We start from the raw sequence: 16,180 nt of genomic DNA on the forward strand, positions 1-16,180 counted from the left end.
CTTTGGTTATTGTCTTTCAGTGGCAAAAGACAGGAGATCTGCACTGTGTGTCAGCTTTTAGATTTTGTTGCAGATGCGTTTCGCTTTAGCAAATACTTTTACTGACTTTCCTCTTCCCCCCTTTCATTACATTTTCTCCATTACTAATTTACTTAAGTTGAAGCTGAGCTGTTATGAACTCTCTTAAGAGCAGTGAGCTTTGTTTCCAAAGGATCTGCTAACTTGGGATGCCCAGAAAGGGGAATCTGGCTTTTCAAGAGGGATGAAACATTCAAAGTTCAAAATTGCATTAAGGGAAGTAGACCTGTGATATTTCCTGATCATCACTGAACTGCGGCAGTATCCCAGTCTAGCATACAATTCATAACATTGTAAGGCTATGTTTCCTGATGGTACTGAAAGCTTGTGTTTTTGCAGCTTAGTAGACTGGCTACAGAGCTGTGGTTTGTGTGTCTCTGAAGTGCTCAGATTTAATAGCTTCTTACATGTCCCATTCCAGCTGCATGGGACGTGCTAGAAATCAGTTTGATAGAAACCTCGGCATCTGATTTCTGAATGTGTACCTTTCCATTAAAACAGGGAGAAGGTTATAAGATGAAGACGAAGAAGGAAGTCCGGCATGTGGAGAAGACGACGTATTCATAACATACAAACAGCAAATGGTCAGTTTGCTACACAGACATTCTACTCTTAATACTCTGAGCAAAAATGGAGTCTTAGGAAGCAATAAAGAGGCACGCCAGCAACAATGGCATATGTTAAGAGAGTTTCAGATTCAATACAGGCACAGCCTGGGACAAAAATCTCTACTTAAAAGGCTTGCTGAAAAAGGAAAGTATTTGCTAGCCAACGGAAATACACTAGAAATGGTGCCTATCTTTTAAATTGTGGGAGTACCAAAAGGGTAGGTGCCACCACAGTAATGGTCTGATTCCTGTATTGTATGGAACAGAACTTTTGATCAGATGGTACCTGAAGGAGGCCCTCTCTTGCAGAGCATAGTGATAATTTATGAATAAAAGGAGTGTGATGATCTTTCAGGTACCATAACTTTAATGTGATTATGCCAAGTTATCAAATGTTGCACCAGCACACCCCTTTCTAAACAAAGACATGCTTAGGCCAACACCACAAAAACATACACTTAAGCCGCTATTGCAAAGATTATGTCATTACTGCTTATGCCAAAGGAATCTTTAGGACTGAAATATTAGGTGCTTTTGAAAGGTAGATTTCTGATATTGGTACTGTTTTTTTCTTCTTCTTCCCTCACCCCTCTCCCTTCTGTCTGAAGACTGTGTACGCTTTTACTGCCAGTATTCTAGAGAGAAACTCAAGGAAATGGGGGAAAAAATCAACAGGAATTTTCAAGTCACTGATAAAGCGTGTGTGTGTGTGTGTTTGCTGCTTCCACACATTAACCGCATGGATTTTATGCGACGAACAAAACAAATTTAATTTAGCATGAGCCAGTTCTACAAGAGCATGGAAATTCACTTTCATTCACAGCATTGGAGAGTGTGCAATGGAGAACGATGCAGTGTATATACAAGATTCCCACACTGGAACAGCTTCGTTGAAGCAATTTGATGTCATCTGAAAAAAGGAATTCCTGTAGGATGAGGGGATGTAACGACACTGAAAAAACGGTCTAAACCACAGAAAGACACTAAAATTTACTAAAATCCACAACAGCTCGCCTTATTTTTCTTGGACCCAAACTGTCAGGGTAATAAAATACTCTTTCGTTTTTTTCTCTTTTTTTAAGGAAAAAAATAACTAACATCAATAGTTTCACTGTAAATAAATAACACTGTATAAATTCTAAGGAGAAGTAGAATAAATGTTGATAATTCTTAGCTCACAACGGAATATTGCATTCATGTTGAACAGAAATCAGTGTCTCAAACGGCTACACCTGCAGGGGTATTCTGGGTGTATCTTCACAGATTCTTGTATATTTAGCAATTATAATGTTTGTATATGCAAAACGCTAGCTTGATTTTAAAAAAATCTTTAAAATCTGCTGCAAATTTAATGATTCCTAAAATGAGGAATTCTGTAGTTCTGTGAAAAAAACATTTTTTTTCTTCAGAGTACTAATATTTTGATGCATGCGATTCACCTTATTTTGATGAAATCTTTTCCAGTTTTGCAAACACTAGGCCGCAATGTGACAAATAAAACTCTGGGGGGTGCAATCAACCAAGCACAGCTGCTAAGGCCCCTCCCACCCCCCGGGCATTTAAATGGGGCTTGCAGTGGGCTCCAGCACAACCGCCACTGAAAACGAAGGCTGGTTACACAGCAGCAGTGCTTGGCGGAGTGTGCCCTTTACCTGTAAACACAAAGCCCTTCATCTAATATTTGTTGCTGTTGCCAATTTTTTCAATGGAAACGACCTGAAATTTAAAGAAACCATAACATATACAGTAGTTGCATTATAGGGAGGGGGGTGCTATCTGTTCTTGCTTTATACCGGGGGAATATGCTTGCAGCTTTTAGAAGTGGGTTGGTGCTCTTGTCAGCACAAGTTTGGGATATTTAAAAAAAAAAAAAGAAATGAAGAGAAATTCTTAGCTAACAGACTGGCAGCACGCTGTAAAAATATTACTGTATTGTGTACTGGCTCTAAGATGTAGAATCTTTAAGTAAGCCAATCATCTGTAATCATTCTAGCAGTGTAATATTAGGTTGCTAAGGCTGCTGTGTTTTAAAGGGCATTTTTATTTGGGTTTTTGGTGAAATACTTTAATTTGTTAATTATCTTCATATGAAAACAGGTTTCATTGATAATAGCTCTAATTAAATATGTATGAAGAAAACACAAACACTGGATGATCTAGTTGATTATTTAAGCATAAAATAAATTGTGTTAAAACTCTTCACTTATATGTATATTGTGGTATTTATTCATACTCCTGTGGAAATGGTGGGAGTGGCGCATGTTGAAAATGTGGTTACAAAGAGAGACTGTATGCCCAAGTTTTCCTGCTCCCAAGCGGCATTGCCCTACCTTCTCTTCTCTGGGTCCCTCCCATCTCTTTGCCTTCATGCCTCCTCTGCCTGCTGCATTATTTCACATCTTCCCTCAAACTCCTGCCACCCCTTCTCTTTCTCTGATATTGGCTTCTTCTCATTTTGTAAGCCTCCAAGCTTCTCCTGATCCAGCTTCTGTCTCCTTAAGCTCTTCTTCTTCCACACCTTCTTTCCCAGACTTACTGCTTGCATTCCTCCTTGACTTCATCACCTTCCCTCCATACACTGCTTGCTTCCATGTCATCCCTTTAACTCAGGGTCCCACCCCTGCTTCCCATCTTTCATTCCTGTGCAGTGAATGCTACTGGCTACTGATGTCAGGTTGGGCTGCTGATGTCATAGTGGCTCGCCTTATGATGGAACCTGTCTCCTGCCTTCAGTAGCAAAGCAATGAAGAGAAGACATGGGCAAACTCCCTTGCAGAAAAGTGGAAGATTATAGTAGCAGATTGAAAATGATGCATGGAGAACATCAACCATCAATTCTTTGTGGAGTGCATTTCACTAGATGCACTGGAAGAATAGGTATTTTGCCTTTCACTCACATGTGGAACACTTTCAGATACAAGTGGTGTTTTTTGTACCATTTCTAATAAGAACCATTACTCCAGGTTATGCACCAGCCATATGTTGGATAGGCAAATAAACAAATGTGCAAATAAAACATCCTCACAGGGCTTCTCTAAGTGCTTGGCTCACAGCTTCAGCTTCCTCCACTCTGTCCATCATTGTCCTCCTACTTCTGAGGGGAGTGTTGATCCCTTATGTCTTTTAATCAGTGTTCCGATTTTTAGCTCATCCTTGGGGTACTCCAGAACAGTCATTATGATGATAAATATCCTCATATTATATTGATTTGGAACTTAAAACTCCAGAAGAATAAAAAAAAAAAAATGCTGCACAACTTTGGGCTTCCAACCAGCAACTTGTAGCTTGCAATCAACACAGATAAGAGTCCGAAAATAGAATAGAAGGCAAATGATCAATGCTCATTTAGTACGACTGAGCCATTTGCAACTTTTCAGTGACAAAAGGACTATTTTCCACAGCACGTAAGTGTGTAGTACCACCACTGGATTGCAATCATAAATACTTAAATTCTGTTAACATAGTAGCATACTGTTATCTCTCTTTAAAAGTATTAATTCTATTCATGGATTAATTCTACTCATGAATATTCATCACTTGTTCTTTAGATTTAATTAGTACATGAGGACTTAAATAACTGCACGTGTGAACTATCTCTGTTGAAAAGTATTATTTCTGAGCTGAACTACACTAAATATCACTTTAGTTATTTATACAATATATAGCATTTGTTTCATCTCCCCACATATAAAAAAATGTCCATTTATTTTTGTAGGTAACTTGGGTGGCAATAGTGCACTAGTCTGGAACTAGTCAAGACAGCAGGCATGTAGCAAAATCCTGTCTCCCCCCAGAGAGTTTATGGCTGTGTACACATTACCAGCTTAAGATGCAGCTAGGCCTTTCTTTTTATCAATTTAGATCAAATATAGTTTGTGGGAAAATGCATCAAAACACAGTATTTCATAGGAAATGACAGGATAGATATAGATTGTAGCTAATGTTGTGTGTACACCTTCCCAAACTAGCAATGGGAGTTCATTGGATGCAGTGCTTTTCTTCTAGAAAAAAAGGTGCTGGTACTACATACCCTTGAGAACTCCCAGAAAAAAGCACTGACTGGATGCAAAGTAAACAAAGAGGGTGTACACAGCATAATACAACAAAGCATACACTGTAACATCAGTGCACTACAAGTCATCATAAAGGGCAGCCCAAGTGGAATGTGGTGGAGATCACCGCAGCACCCAGAAATTGTGACATGGTTTTCACAGTAGCATACATTACCAGGGCACAGAGGACAAGAAAATGTCAGGATGCTATTTTTGGTGGCAGCTAGACATCTCCAAACATGACTAGTTCCAGTCCTGGTCCCTATAGCAAAGAGGGTAATATACCTGCAATGAATCACAGGTTGGTGGTGGTTGTTTTTTTAAGCTGTATACTAATGCTAATTGGTCATACTTTCTTCAGCATTTCCCCATGTCTGGAGTTCTTTTGCAAGGTGTGTATTTTGTACAAAAGTCAAAGAAAGAGCAATCATGAATAGAAAGTGTTGGCCGTTGGCAACAAAAACACTTGGAAAACTAAGAAAATTATCTCCAAGCATCTTGGTGCTACAATTGAAAGGTAAATTGCAGCGACTTAAAATTACTCCAGCAATCTCCAAATCTACACTGTACATCTGTAAAGACTGACTGAAGATGCTTTCCTAACAAGTGCTGAGAGCACTGAGAGTTCTGAGCATTTATGTGGAAATACTTTTATAAAGGCAATCTCTAAATTAATATATGTCTCCACCAGGATTTATTTATTTTTGCTGGGGGGCATGGAAATTATTATGTTCTACATGTTGCAGCTGTATCTTAGAATCAAAAAGCACCTCAGCCCAGCTTACACTTCAAATGCAAGAAATGCCCACTTACTAGCTTTCTCCAAACCTGCTTTAAATGTGTCCAGTACACATGGTTTGCGACTTTCCCTTTTAACAAGTGAAATAACATGTTACATATTGCCAGAGCCATCCAGGTACAGTGGTACCTCGGGTCACATACGCTTCAGGTTACATACGTTTCAGGTTACAGACTCTGCTAACCCAGAAATATTACCTCAGGTTAAGAACTTTGCTTCAGGATGAGAACAGAAATCGTGCTCCGGCGGCGCGGCAGCAGCAGGAGGCCCCATCAGCTAAAGTGGTGCTTCAGGTTAAGAACAGTTTCAGATTAAGAACGGACCTCCGGAATGAATTAAGTACTTAACCCGAGGTACCACTGTATACAATACAAACACTAGAATCAAACGATTCAAACCATTCCACAAACTCTCTGCTCAGGAATATAAACTTTCCTGATACTGTGCCAATGTACATCAGCATTCATTATAACAAATTAAAAAATATTACTGGGGGAAATGCCTCCTAGTCCTTGCATCCCACTCCTGGGACACAGTCAAGAATGCTAGAGAAGGTTCAGGCTTCAGCGGACCTGCCTACGTGCCTTTTATGCTACAATCAACCAGCATGCCTAGCCAGATAAAGAACAAGCAACAGCAATGGAGGTTATTCAAGGCCTACAGCACATCCCAGTCATTTGAACGGCAGTGCTAGGATCCTCACAGGTATTACAATCAGCCAGAGCAGCAACATCTAAGCTTACCCCTCCAGCAATGAAGAGTTACATACCTTGCTCTTATGTGACACAACAAGGGGAGAAGGCAGAAGTCTTGCTGACTGTTGGTGTTGCTTCAGCTTCTCTGTAAAAGATATAGGAATCGATATGACTATGACAGTACAATGAGTGGCAGAATTTTGCTCCTGGTGAAAAAGAAATCTATCATGTCTATCAGAACCTTCATGTATTTCTTTTTTAAAAGCAAGTTTCTATCGCTCCTTGTTGTGGAGGGGGTTCCCTCCCTTTGGGGGAGAGGGTTATTATGCTTTAAACAGTTACATGGCAGGCAGAAATTCAGCAGGTGAATGGTTTTTCATGTCTGCAACTTTATGGTGAGAAGCAGACCCTGCTAGATTTCCACCTATTGTGTAACAGTTGAAAATACAGGCACCTTGCAAGAAAGAAAAAGGGGCTTCATAATAAAGAGAAAATACTTTTTTCTATTTTTTGATTTTATTGTTTTATTCACATAATGTACATTCTTTACAACAGACAACTCCAAAATAAAATCATATATAGCAAAACCATAAGTCTCATGTTTTCATTTACACTGATCTCTTCTCCGATACCTTTACTTGATATTTCTTGCTACTTTCTGCTTTCCTTATTTTAATTCCTTATTTTAAGTCTCTTAAATCCTATGCCAATCTTTAACAATTTCAATTAATGCCTGCACCTCCCTCTCCCACAACCCAGTACTTCCTTCCACCCGTGTGTGATCTTCTTTGCCTACTATTATTTTTGTTATTGTTGCATTACTCACTTTATTTGTTATTCCATCCTTAGTATATTATCCTATCTCCTTGCACCTTTTAAACTTTTGCATATTAATTTTAAAGCTCTGGCCATTTTCATGTATTCCTTAACACATTCCCACTCTTTATTAATTTTTTGATTAGAGTAGACTCTGATTGATGCAAGTATCTTCTTGTAAGGCACTCAACAGCACAATCCTAAGCATGTTTACTCAGAAGCAGTGCTTTTTTTCCTCGGGGGATGCATACCCCTAAACATTTTGTGAATCTAAGTTTGGCCTTATTGAGGGCCAGTATTTCAATATGAGTAGGAAAATGAGAGCACCGCTAAACATTTTCTTAGGGGGAAAAACACTTAGGAACTTAAGTCCTATTAAGTTCAGCGGGGCTGATTCCTAGGACAGTAGGTATAGCATTGCAGCCCACATCTTCCTCTCAAGTTCCACTGCAGGGCAAAATGCAGGCTACGGTTTCCATATCTCAGGTAACAGGCCACAATTTCCTCCAAACCACTTAAGAGCATAGCTTCCAAATGCTGCTGACATTTTGGTTCCTATTTTTCTGCCTTCTTTAAATTCATTCATTGAGGAGCAAGCTTATTGATGCAGCATGTATTTTTCCTGAGTCATTTGAATACTGAAAATTGAAAATGCTAGCATTTACAAGGAAAATGGGGCCTGCTGTCTGCTTTCCCAAAACCATAATGCCATCTGTAGTGTACTCTTTACAGCTATTTAACTGCAAGTCAGAGGGGAAAGGGGGGGGGTGTCTTTCAGTGATTGGAGCAGAGACTCTTAAGGAGAAAAAGGCATTTAAAAAGCTTCTTAAATGAGTCTATAATGCAAATGTTGGGAAAGATGGAGGGCACAAGGAGAAGGGGACGACAGAGGATGAGATGGTTAGACAGTGTTCTCGAAGCTACAAACATGAACCTGACCAAACTGCGGGTGGCAGTGGAAGACAGGAGTGCCTGGCGTGCTCTGGTCCATGGGGTCACGAAGAGTCGGACACGACTGAACGACTAAACAACAACACAACAACAATGCAAATGTAAAACCTACTGTAGCTGCCATATACATTCCAAGTTCTCTTCTTTATTATCTCCTGCAGTATCAAAATTCACATGTGGCAAGGACAGAGGCTCCAAGCTGATTATAGATGCATGTGTGGAAATACTCGTAAGTTAGACTGCCCTCCAGATTTAACCTACTGCCCTCCAGATGTTGAACTACATCATTCCTCACAACTGGTCATGCTGAATGAGGTTTCTGAAAGTTGGCTGAGAACACTCAATACATTTAAAACATGTTCCCCACCACCACAAAGAATCATGGGAACTGCGGGCTGTTTAGTGCTGAGGACTGTAGCTCTATGAGAAGTAAACTACAGCTCCCACGATTCATTTGGGCAGGGGGATGTGCTTGAAATGCATGGGGTCTCGGCAGCCAAGATTTTTCACAATCATTAAACCAGTGATGGCCAAACTTGGCCCTCCCGCTATTTTGGGACTACAACTCCGATCATCCCTCGCTAACAGGACCAGTGGTCAGGGATGATGTCCCAAAATAGCTGGAGGGCCAAATTTGGCCATCACTGCATTAAACACACACCACGATAGTATTCAATGCCTCACAGTGCAATCCTGTGTCTGCTCAGAAGCAAGTACCGCTGAATGCAACGGGCCTCGCTCCCAAGTAAGGGTGAGTAAGACTGCAGCCTCAGTCAGTATACAACACCAGCTCAAGGAGGTCTCCTTGCCACTGTCCCAAAAATATTACAAGGTTTGTCTGCTTATGAATCAAAATGCCAAAGTTAAAAGGGGGGGGGGGGCTGATCCTATGCTTGGTTACTTAGAAGCTAGTCCTGCTATGTTCAATGAGTCTTAAAGGTAAAGGTACCCCTGACCGATAGGTCCTGTTGCAGACAACTCTGGGATTGCACGCTCATCTCGCTCTATAGGCCGAGGGAGCTGACGTTTGTCCGCAGACAGCTTCCGGGTCATATGGCCAGCATGGCTAAGCCGCTTCTGGCGAACCAGAGCAGCACACAGAAACACTGTTTACCTTCCCGCCGGAGCAGTATCTATTTATCTATTTGCATTTTGACGTGCTTTCAAACTGCTAGGTGGGCAGGAGCTGGGACCAAACAATGGGAGCTCACCGCATTGTGGGGATTCGAACCAGCGACCTACTAATCGGCAAGCCCTAGGCTCTGTGGTTTAGACCACAGTGCCACCCACGTCCCTCAATGAGGCTTACTTGGGCATAAGTGTGCACAGGAAGTCTAATTTATTATCCTTAGGAGGATGAAGCAGGGCAACTACATGACAGAATATGCCATTAGAGAACTATTAAATGAGGATTAAATGAGAAGACCTTTGTGGAGCAGGACAAACAAATAACTATTATGGTAAGAAATAATTAAATCCCACATACACCGCCATTACAAGAATTACTACTTTTGCTAAAAGCCAGAGCAGCTGCATAAATAATTGAATAACTACCAATTACGTGGGCTTTGTGAACAGGTGACTTGGGGAGCACAATGAACCAGCTTGCAGAGGCCAAATTTTCATTTTGAGAAAGCAGGCGTTGTGGGACATTTTAGGGAGCCTAGAAGCGACATTGCCATTTTAAGGCTGGCACAAAATAAAGTCAGCCAAGTGCTACTTCACACAACAGTTTTTTGTCACATTGCTCCCTCCCACAATATGCCAGAGAACATAAGATTAGTTATCTGTACCTCTTCAGTTTCAACATTATGCAGCTGTTTAACACTTTCCTAAGATGCCTCACAGTGTTAAAATATGACAAGCAAACAACAGCAACATCTTACAAAAACTATCACACTATACCATCACACTGATTGTGACCTCATGCTGATGCTGGCCACCTAAAGAAGAGAAAAACTAGCCAACATGCCCTATCACAATTGTCACCACTTTCATGAGTAATGTGTGTTTTGTACCCTTAACAAGTGTTTCTTTTTGTCTTATTTTGCCCTTCCCTCAAATTCAAGTGATACCTCTAATCAGGCAGGCAAGCATCACCATATACCAAAACTTCTTAGGATGTGGGATGACTATCCTATAATTTCAGCTGTGTGTGTCTGTGCTATGTCCATCTGAAGCCCGCCTGTTATTTCTTTTTTAAATGGGAGACACTCTTGTTAGCCATCACCATGTGGGGATAAGGAAACATCAAAAGCCAGCTTGAGAATTCCCATGGAGAAGAATGGAAAATAAAAACTAAAGCATTGACTCCTGCACATGCCTAATAATAGATTTTATCCCACTAATAGGGCGTACAGAGTTACTTGTATGCACCAAAGCACAAAATATTTCACCCATATGTATGGCAGTTCTTACATAAGGGCATCTGCATGGAGCACCAACTGCATCACAAGTTAATTTATCAACATGGTGAGAAGACACACCTTTCTTTCCTTCCATGGAAACAGGATCTTTTGCTCAGGCAACCATCTCAAGTGGTATGTGATGATAAAAAAACAAAGTTCATTTGAACAGAAAGTTGGATCCTCTTCCTCCCTTTGAAATACAGTGGTGCCTCACAAGACGAAATTAATTTGTTCTGCGAGTTTTTTTGTCTTGTGAATTTTTCGTCTTGCGAAGCACGGTTTCCCATAGGAAATGCATTGATGGTTTCCCATAGGAATGCATTGACGGTTTTAAGAAAAAGGCGCAAGACGTTTTCGTCTTGCAAAGCAAGCCCATAGGGAAATTCGTCTTGCGAAGCAACTCAAAAAACAAAAAACTCTTTCGTCTTGCGAGTTTTTCGTCTTGCGAGGCATTCGTCTTGCGAGGTACCACTGTAACAGCAAAGGTCACAGAGCACAACAACCATACCTTCCATTTGAATATTGGGGGGGGGGGGGAATTGTTTAGACACTTCCCAAGACTGCTCATATATGTGAAATGTACAGTGGGCTGCTTGTGTATGCTATTCCAGCAGCTGACTTCTCGTATTTCTTATTAACTATTTATGTCCTTAAGGAGCAGAAAGGAGTCTCTTCAACAGTCAGCACCCTACTCCCAGGAGAGAACACCCAACTGGCTCGCATAAACCTACCTTCATGTTTCCCCAGGCTTCTTTGAAAGGGCAGGATACAAATTTCACAACTAAAATGTTACATTAATGGCATGATCAGCAATCACAATTGTGTGCATGTGTTTAAGTTAAATAGCAGCCCAAGTGTTGGGGTGGAATTTTCATAAGTACCACAGTAAGTGGGGAAGAGAGATAAAAGCTCAGTCAGTAGAGCACAAAGGGTTTAATCTCAGGGTCGTGGGTTCAAGCCCCACATTGGGTTAAAGATTCCTGCATTGCAGGAGGTTGGACTAGATAATCCTCGTAGGAGCTTCCAACTCTACAATTCTATGATATTCTTCCCTATTCATGATTTCTATAAAAATTGTCCCATTCACTGTATGTAGCAATTAGCATTAGACATTGGTGCCAATTGTAACATTTTTTTTCTACTGCAAATTACCATCTCCACAGCTGAAATTTAACTTTTTAAAACCCACATGTTCACTAATAATGCCATTTAGTGGAACACATAGTTAGCCCCTTAATAATATAGTAACTGAAACAAAGCCAACATGATGCTGCAGCAGACACATAGGGCTGCTACAGAAAACAGCAGCCTCATGCCTCTTGCTCATCTTTCTCAAGTAACACTAAGATCTCTCAACATTCAACAATAATTCATCAGACGGTTGAGTTTCTTTACCCCTCCTGCTCCACTTCACTGGCTGCCATCTGCAGGTTTAGAGAACCTTGCATCACTATTATGTCATATCACACATACAGCATCCCCTTAGATCAGGGGCCAAGCTTTCTAGGTTCATGGTTAAACTCAGATCCAAAAGAATTAAACTGAGCCTTGAAAAGCACATAGAGCTGAAAGAGGAAGTGGGAAAGGGTGTCTCTCTTCCAACTTCCTCCTTCAGCTCTGTACATTTCAAGGGATAAAAACAGCACCCTCGCCATCTTACAACTGAGGGAGCAGTGAGTGGGGACTGGGGGTCAGCTCAGAGGATTCAAGGGCACCAGGAGAAGACCTCAAAGATGCCACTATGCCTATGGGCACCATGTTACCACCCCCTGCCCCAGATATAAGAAGACTGGGGACAATCTAGCTGTAATTTAAGAGTACCACCAGGGGAAAATAAAGTTATTTGCACCATAGCAGAACCCTGTGTGCAGCAACCAAAAGATAAATAAATAGCGGTATGAAAAACAAAAGCCAGTGCTCAAGGAGCTTAGCACTGAACTAAGTGGAAGGAATGCTGCAAGATCTGAGTTTCCACGCTGGCTCTTTCATATTACCCACTACCACACCTACTCTGCAGAACCTTGGCCAAGATAACAACCTCATTCTCCCTTACATCTAGAAAGGATCGAGATGTTATCAAGTCATAGCATTACAAAACAAACTGAACTTAAGAAAAAACAAGTCCACAATGCTGCTTAGATTTGGTGGATCTAAATTTAGGTCTGGTTACAAGTAAGAAGGCAGGACCCCACATTCATTTACGGACTTATTGTTAAAACTGTGTTAATGGAAGACAATCTTACTCAGCTATGAGTGATCACCAAAGAAGAATAAGCCTTTCAAATGAGCAAATGTAGGCATGCCTAATTCTGCAAAGGCTTGCATTCTACGCTGGATTTGTTTTTTCAAAACCAAGAATGGGGGAGTCTAATCTGGGACTGGGATCTTGAAGAAAAGAAGGCATGACATTCAGGCTACTACGAGACCCCTTTTTAGATGTTTCTTTCATAACCTGTCGTAAAACTCAAGCACAGCAGTAGACTAGCAGTGGGCTCTTATGCAAAGTTTACTCAGAAGATTCACTGTGTTCAATGAGGCCATGTGTGCATTTATGTGGGGAAAACCAGAGAACTCATTGAAACATGCCTCCACTGTAAACATGAGCGGGGACTGTGTTGTAGAGAAGGCAGGGCTGAAAGCAAGTTTTGCTGAAGAGTGTATCCCATCCAATATCAATGAAACAAATAACTGCCCTCTGTGGGCAGCCTTGTATAGCAGGGAAGTTTTTAATGTTTGATGTCTTACTGTGTTTTAATTTGTTGGAAGCCACCCAGAATGGCTGGGGTAACCCAGTCAGAAAGGCGGCTTATAAAGTAGTAGTAGTAGTAGTAGTAGTAGTAGTGGATTCATTTTGCCATAGCGGCCTGTAAGTATTCTCCCTCACATGGGACCCCACCCATTTCCACTGCTTACTCTTTTGACAAAGCAGGCTCTTATGTGTCAAAAGTGCCATCTGAAATAAAACTTGGGTATGTTGCCATGGGCTTTTGCTTTAGTCGTGAGGTAACTTTACAACCCATAGGTCACGCAACCCGTGGCAGGGCAGTTACCCCGAAGTACCTGCTTGTACACAAGGCCTTAGAGCGCCTAGAAAGGCAACGCCGCGCACCTTCCCCTCAGAAGCCAGTCCAACCGGGGGTGGGGGGTGGTGGGCGACTTACTTTCTCATATATATAACTCGGGCTGCAAGTTCTGGTGGGCCTGAAGGCCGCGCCGCCCGAAGCTCACCTGAGGCAGCGGCGGCGGCGCTGCTTTACCTAGAGACTATTGACGCCGCCTTTCTTTTTTTGGCGTGCAGATTGCGGTTCCGCCCAGGGAGGCGGCGGCGGCGCTGTCTCCGCCCAGGCAGCCATGGAAATTGGCTGTATCCGTTGCAGTATCCCTAGGCCGCGGCCGGCGTCGCTGTGGGCCCGCCGGGGGAAGCGGGCAGCTCCCTTCTTGGAGCCGAGCGAGAGCGGCATATTCGGCGCGGACGGAGCGTGCGCCAGCCTCTCGTCGCTTGCTCGGCCCAGGCGGTGAGCTTCGGCCACCGACCCCGCCTCCGTGCCTCGCAGCAGCAGCAGCAGTACAGCCGCGGCAGCCGCAGCTGCCCGAGAGGCGGGCGGACGAGCAGGAAGGCGCGCTGAGGTGTGTGCAACAGCAGCAGGAGCCGCCGCCTCCCCAGGGCCGGGCATGGCCGACAGTGCCAGCGAGAGCGACACGGACGGCGCGGGGGGCAGCGGCGGCGGTCCGGGGGTGTCTCTGCCCGGCTGCCCGGCGGGGCCTGGCTCCTCGGGGGGCAGCAAAGCGGGCGGCATCGTGATCTCGCCGTTCCGGCTGGAGGAGCTGACGAACCGCCTGGCGTCGCTGCAGCAGGAGAACAAGGTGCTCAAGATCGAGCTGGAGACCTACAAGCTCAAGTGCAAAGCGCTGCAGGAGGAGAACCGCGACCTACGCAAGGCCAGCGTCACCATCGTGAGTGCGGGAGGGCCGGGCAGGGCGTTACGGGAGCAAGCGGGGCTCGACCCCCTTGGCCTTCCCCCACGCGAGGCACCCTCGCTCCGTCCTCAGCGAGGCCCGCCGCTCGCCTCTTCACCTGGGAGTTGGTGGAGGGGAGGCGCCGGCCGGGCCCGCCTCAGGTGGGGCTTGGGAGGGCCTCGCCTTGGGAGGGCTCCGGGTGGCAGCGCTGGCGAGGCGCCGGGGGGGGGGTGCGGCGGGAGAAGGTGGAGGCCCAGCTGGGAGGGCTTTCCCGCGCCTCCGTCCCCTTTTCTCGCCTGCGCGCTTTTCCCCACGCGCGAGCTGCTGCTTTTCGCCCTGGCAGGCAGCTCGATCCTGCGCCTACTCCAAAGTAGGTCCTGTCGAGTTGAGTGCGCGCAGGATTGCATCTCCGAATCTGAGCCGGGCCTTCTCGGTATTGGGTCCTGGGCAGCAGCCACGCCAATGGGCCCCTGGTGGCAGCCGACTTTATTTTCGTTTTGCTCGCCACATGTTTTGGAGAGGGAATGGGCTCCCTTCTTCTCTGCTCCGCCTGCTGCCGCCATGCACGTCTATTGCACACAGTTGTTGTGTCGTCGCCGCCGCCTTCTGTTGGAATGGCTGGGTTGTGATTTTTTGTATTCGCACCTGAGCGGAAGGATGGCGTTGGAGATGGTGGCTGCCCGAAGCGTGGTTCGGAATGAACAGGGTGCCCATATAAGTTGCAGCGTTAGAATCTCAGATACATAAGCTAAGTGCCAAAAGGCTCCTTAAACCAGGGTTGCCATCACCAAAATGGATAGCCCTAGTTGCCGTTTTGGGGCCAGGTAGTCCTAAAACCAAATTTCTCAATATGGCTTTTTGGTTGCTGAAATTCATTCTGATTGTGCAGATAAAATATAACGGGTAGAACTCGTGTGTGAAAAGAGTCAAGATCCAAGGATTCCCAGGCATGCAGCTCCAGATGATGGAGACATCAAAATGCACCTGACAAATTTCGAATGCTGGCAAGTTGGTGAGAGCAGTGAAAAGCAAGCAAGGCATTATGTGTGGGTACAGTGAGGAATAGAAGTGTGGAGCTAGATGAATGGTGGACTTCAGATATTGCACACCTTTATACATGATCTTTCTATAGTTTTTATAAATTGCTTTTCTGTGCTATAGACTAGATGCCCATTGGGCTAGATGTCCATTCTATTACTCTATTCTGTACCCCACTTTTTTCTTCCAAGGAGCTCCAAGTGGTATACATGTAACTCCCATTTGCACAGGCATTGTGTTCTAGGTCATTGGCATGTCAGTGGTCACACATAAACCCATTCTGCCCCCCACCAGGCCTGAAAGCTGCATGTATGTTGGCCATCAGTTGGACATGTGCAAAATGGTCGCCACCTGTACATGGTTCTCTCACCCCAATCCCCACAACAACCCTGTGAGGTAGATTAGAGTGAGAGGCAGTGAGTGAGTAGCCCAATGCCACCCGGTGAGCTTCATGGCCACAGTGGGGATTTGAACCCTGGTCTTCTGGGTCCCAGTCTGACATTCTAACCACTCATCCACAGTGGCTCATTTTATATAGCAAAGCCAGATCTAGGGTGACTCAGAAAAACAGGGCATAGAGCAGTCACAAAACATACCAGTGGGATCAAGTTTTATTCTTTATTCTCTCTCGGATCACTGAATGGTTGCCATTGACTTGTAATATGGGGGGAAATAAAATGCTGCACTGAGAGAAAAGCCATGGCAAAAAAAGGTGCCACATGGTACTGCATAGGTCTGCTATGTGGCAGAATTGCGGGAACCACCTTCATTGGTTTTG

At 43.9% G+C, this 16,180-nt stretch overlaps 3 protein-coding genes across 64 annotated transcripts in view; 2 read left to right on the forward strand and 1 right to left on the reverse strand.

Moving 5' to 3' along the window:
- The window catches only part of ANK3 (ankyrin 3), a 376,227-nt gene extending 372,521 nt beyond the window's left edge, over nt 1–3,706 (forward strand). For 32 of the 50 annotated variants that reach the window (XM_083439835.1, XM_083439848.1, XM_083439833.1 and 29 more), the window contains 2 exons: nt 577–662; nt 1,295–2,888. In XM_083439835.1, coding sequence (XP_083295961.1) covers nt 577–645 — 69 coding nt within the window. In that variant the 3' untranslated portion in view covers nt 646–662; nt 1,295–2,888. Of the gene's footprint in view, nt 1–572; nt 663–1,294; nt 2,889–3,334 lie in introns of those variants that run through there. The other 18 variants (XM_083439855.1, XM_083439879.1, XM_083439838.1 and 15 more) reach the window with 6 other exon arrangements.
- Nucleotides 1–13,705, reverse strand: part of LOC310677310 (uncharacterized protein) — a 120,693-nt gene extending 106,988 nt beyond the window's left edge. For 8 of the 13 annotated variants that reach the window (XR_014511037.1, XR_014511038.1, XR_014511039.1 and 5 more), the window contains exons 1-2: nt 13,569–13,705; nt 6,307–6,377 (exon numbers count right to left, since the gene is read on the reverse strand). Coding sequence is in view for 4 of the 13 variants with exons in the window: in XM_083440130.1 (XP_083296256.1) it covers nt 6,307–6,377; nt 10,486–10,501 (87 nt within the window). In the remaining 9 variants the exon portion in view is untranslated. Of the gene's footprint in view, nt 1–3,016; nt 3,329–6,306; nt 6,378–10,485; nt 10,585–13,568 lie in introns of those variants that run through there. The other 5 variants (XM_083440130.1, XM_083440131.1, XM_083440129.1 and 2 more) reach the window with 2 other exon arrangements.
- Nucleotides 13,706–13,710: 5 nt separating this feature from the next.
- CCDC6 (coiled-coil domain containing 6) overlaps nt 13,711–16,180 on the forward strand; it is a 37,026-nt gene continuing 34,556 nt past the window's right edge. Inside the window, exon 1 of the mRNA XM_083440097.1 lies at nt 13,711–14,361. Coding sequence (XP_083296223.1) covers nt 14,080–14,361 — 282 coding nt within the window. The 5' untranslated portion in view covers nt 13,711–14,079. The remainder of the gene's footprint in view (nt 14,362–16,180) is intronic.

The sequence above is a fragment of the Podarcis tiliguerta genome (assembly GCF_965153285.1).
Source record: "Podarcis tiliguerta genome assembly, chromosome: 5".
Lineage (NCBI taxonomy): Eukaryota > Metazoa > Chordata > Lepidosauria > Squamata > Lacertidae > Podarcis > Podarcis tiliguerta.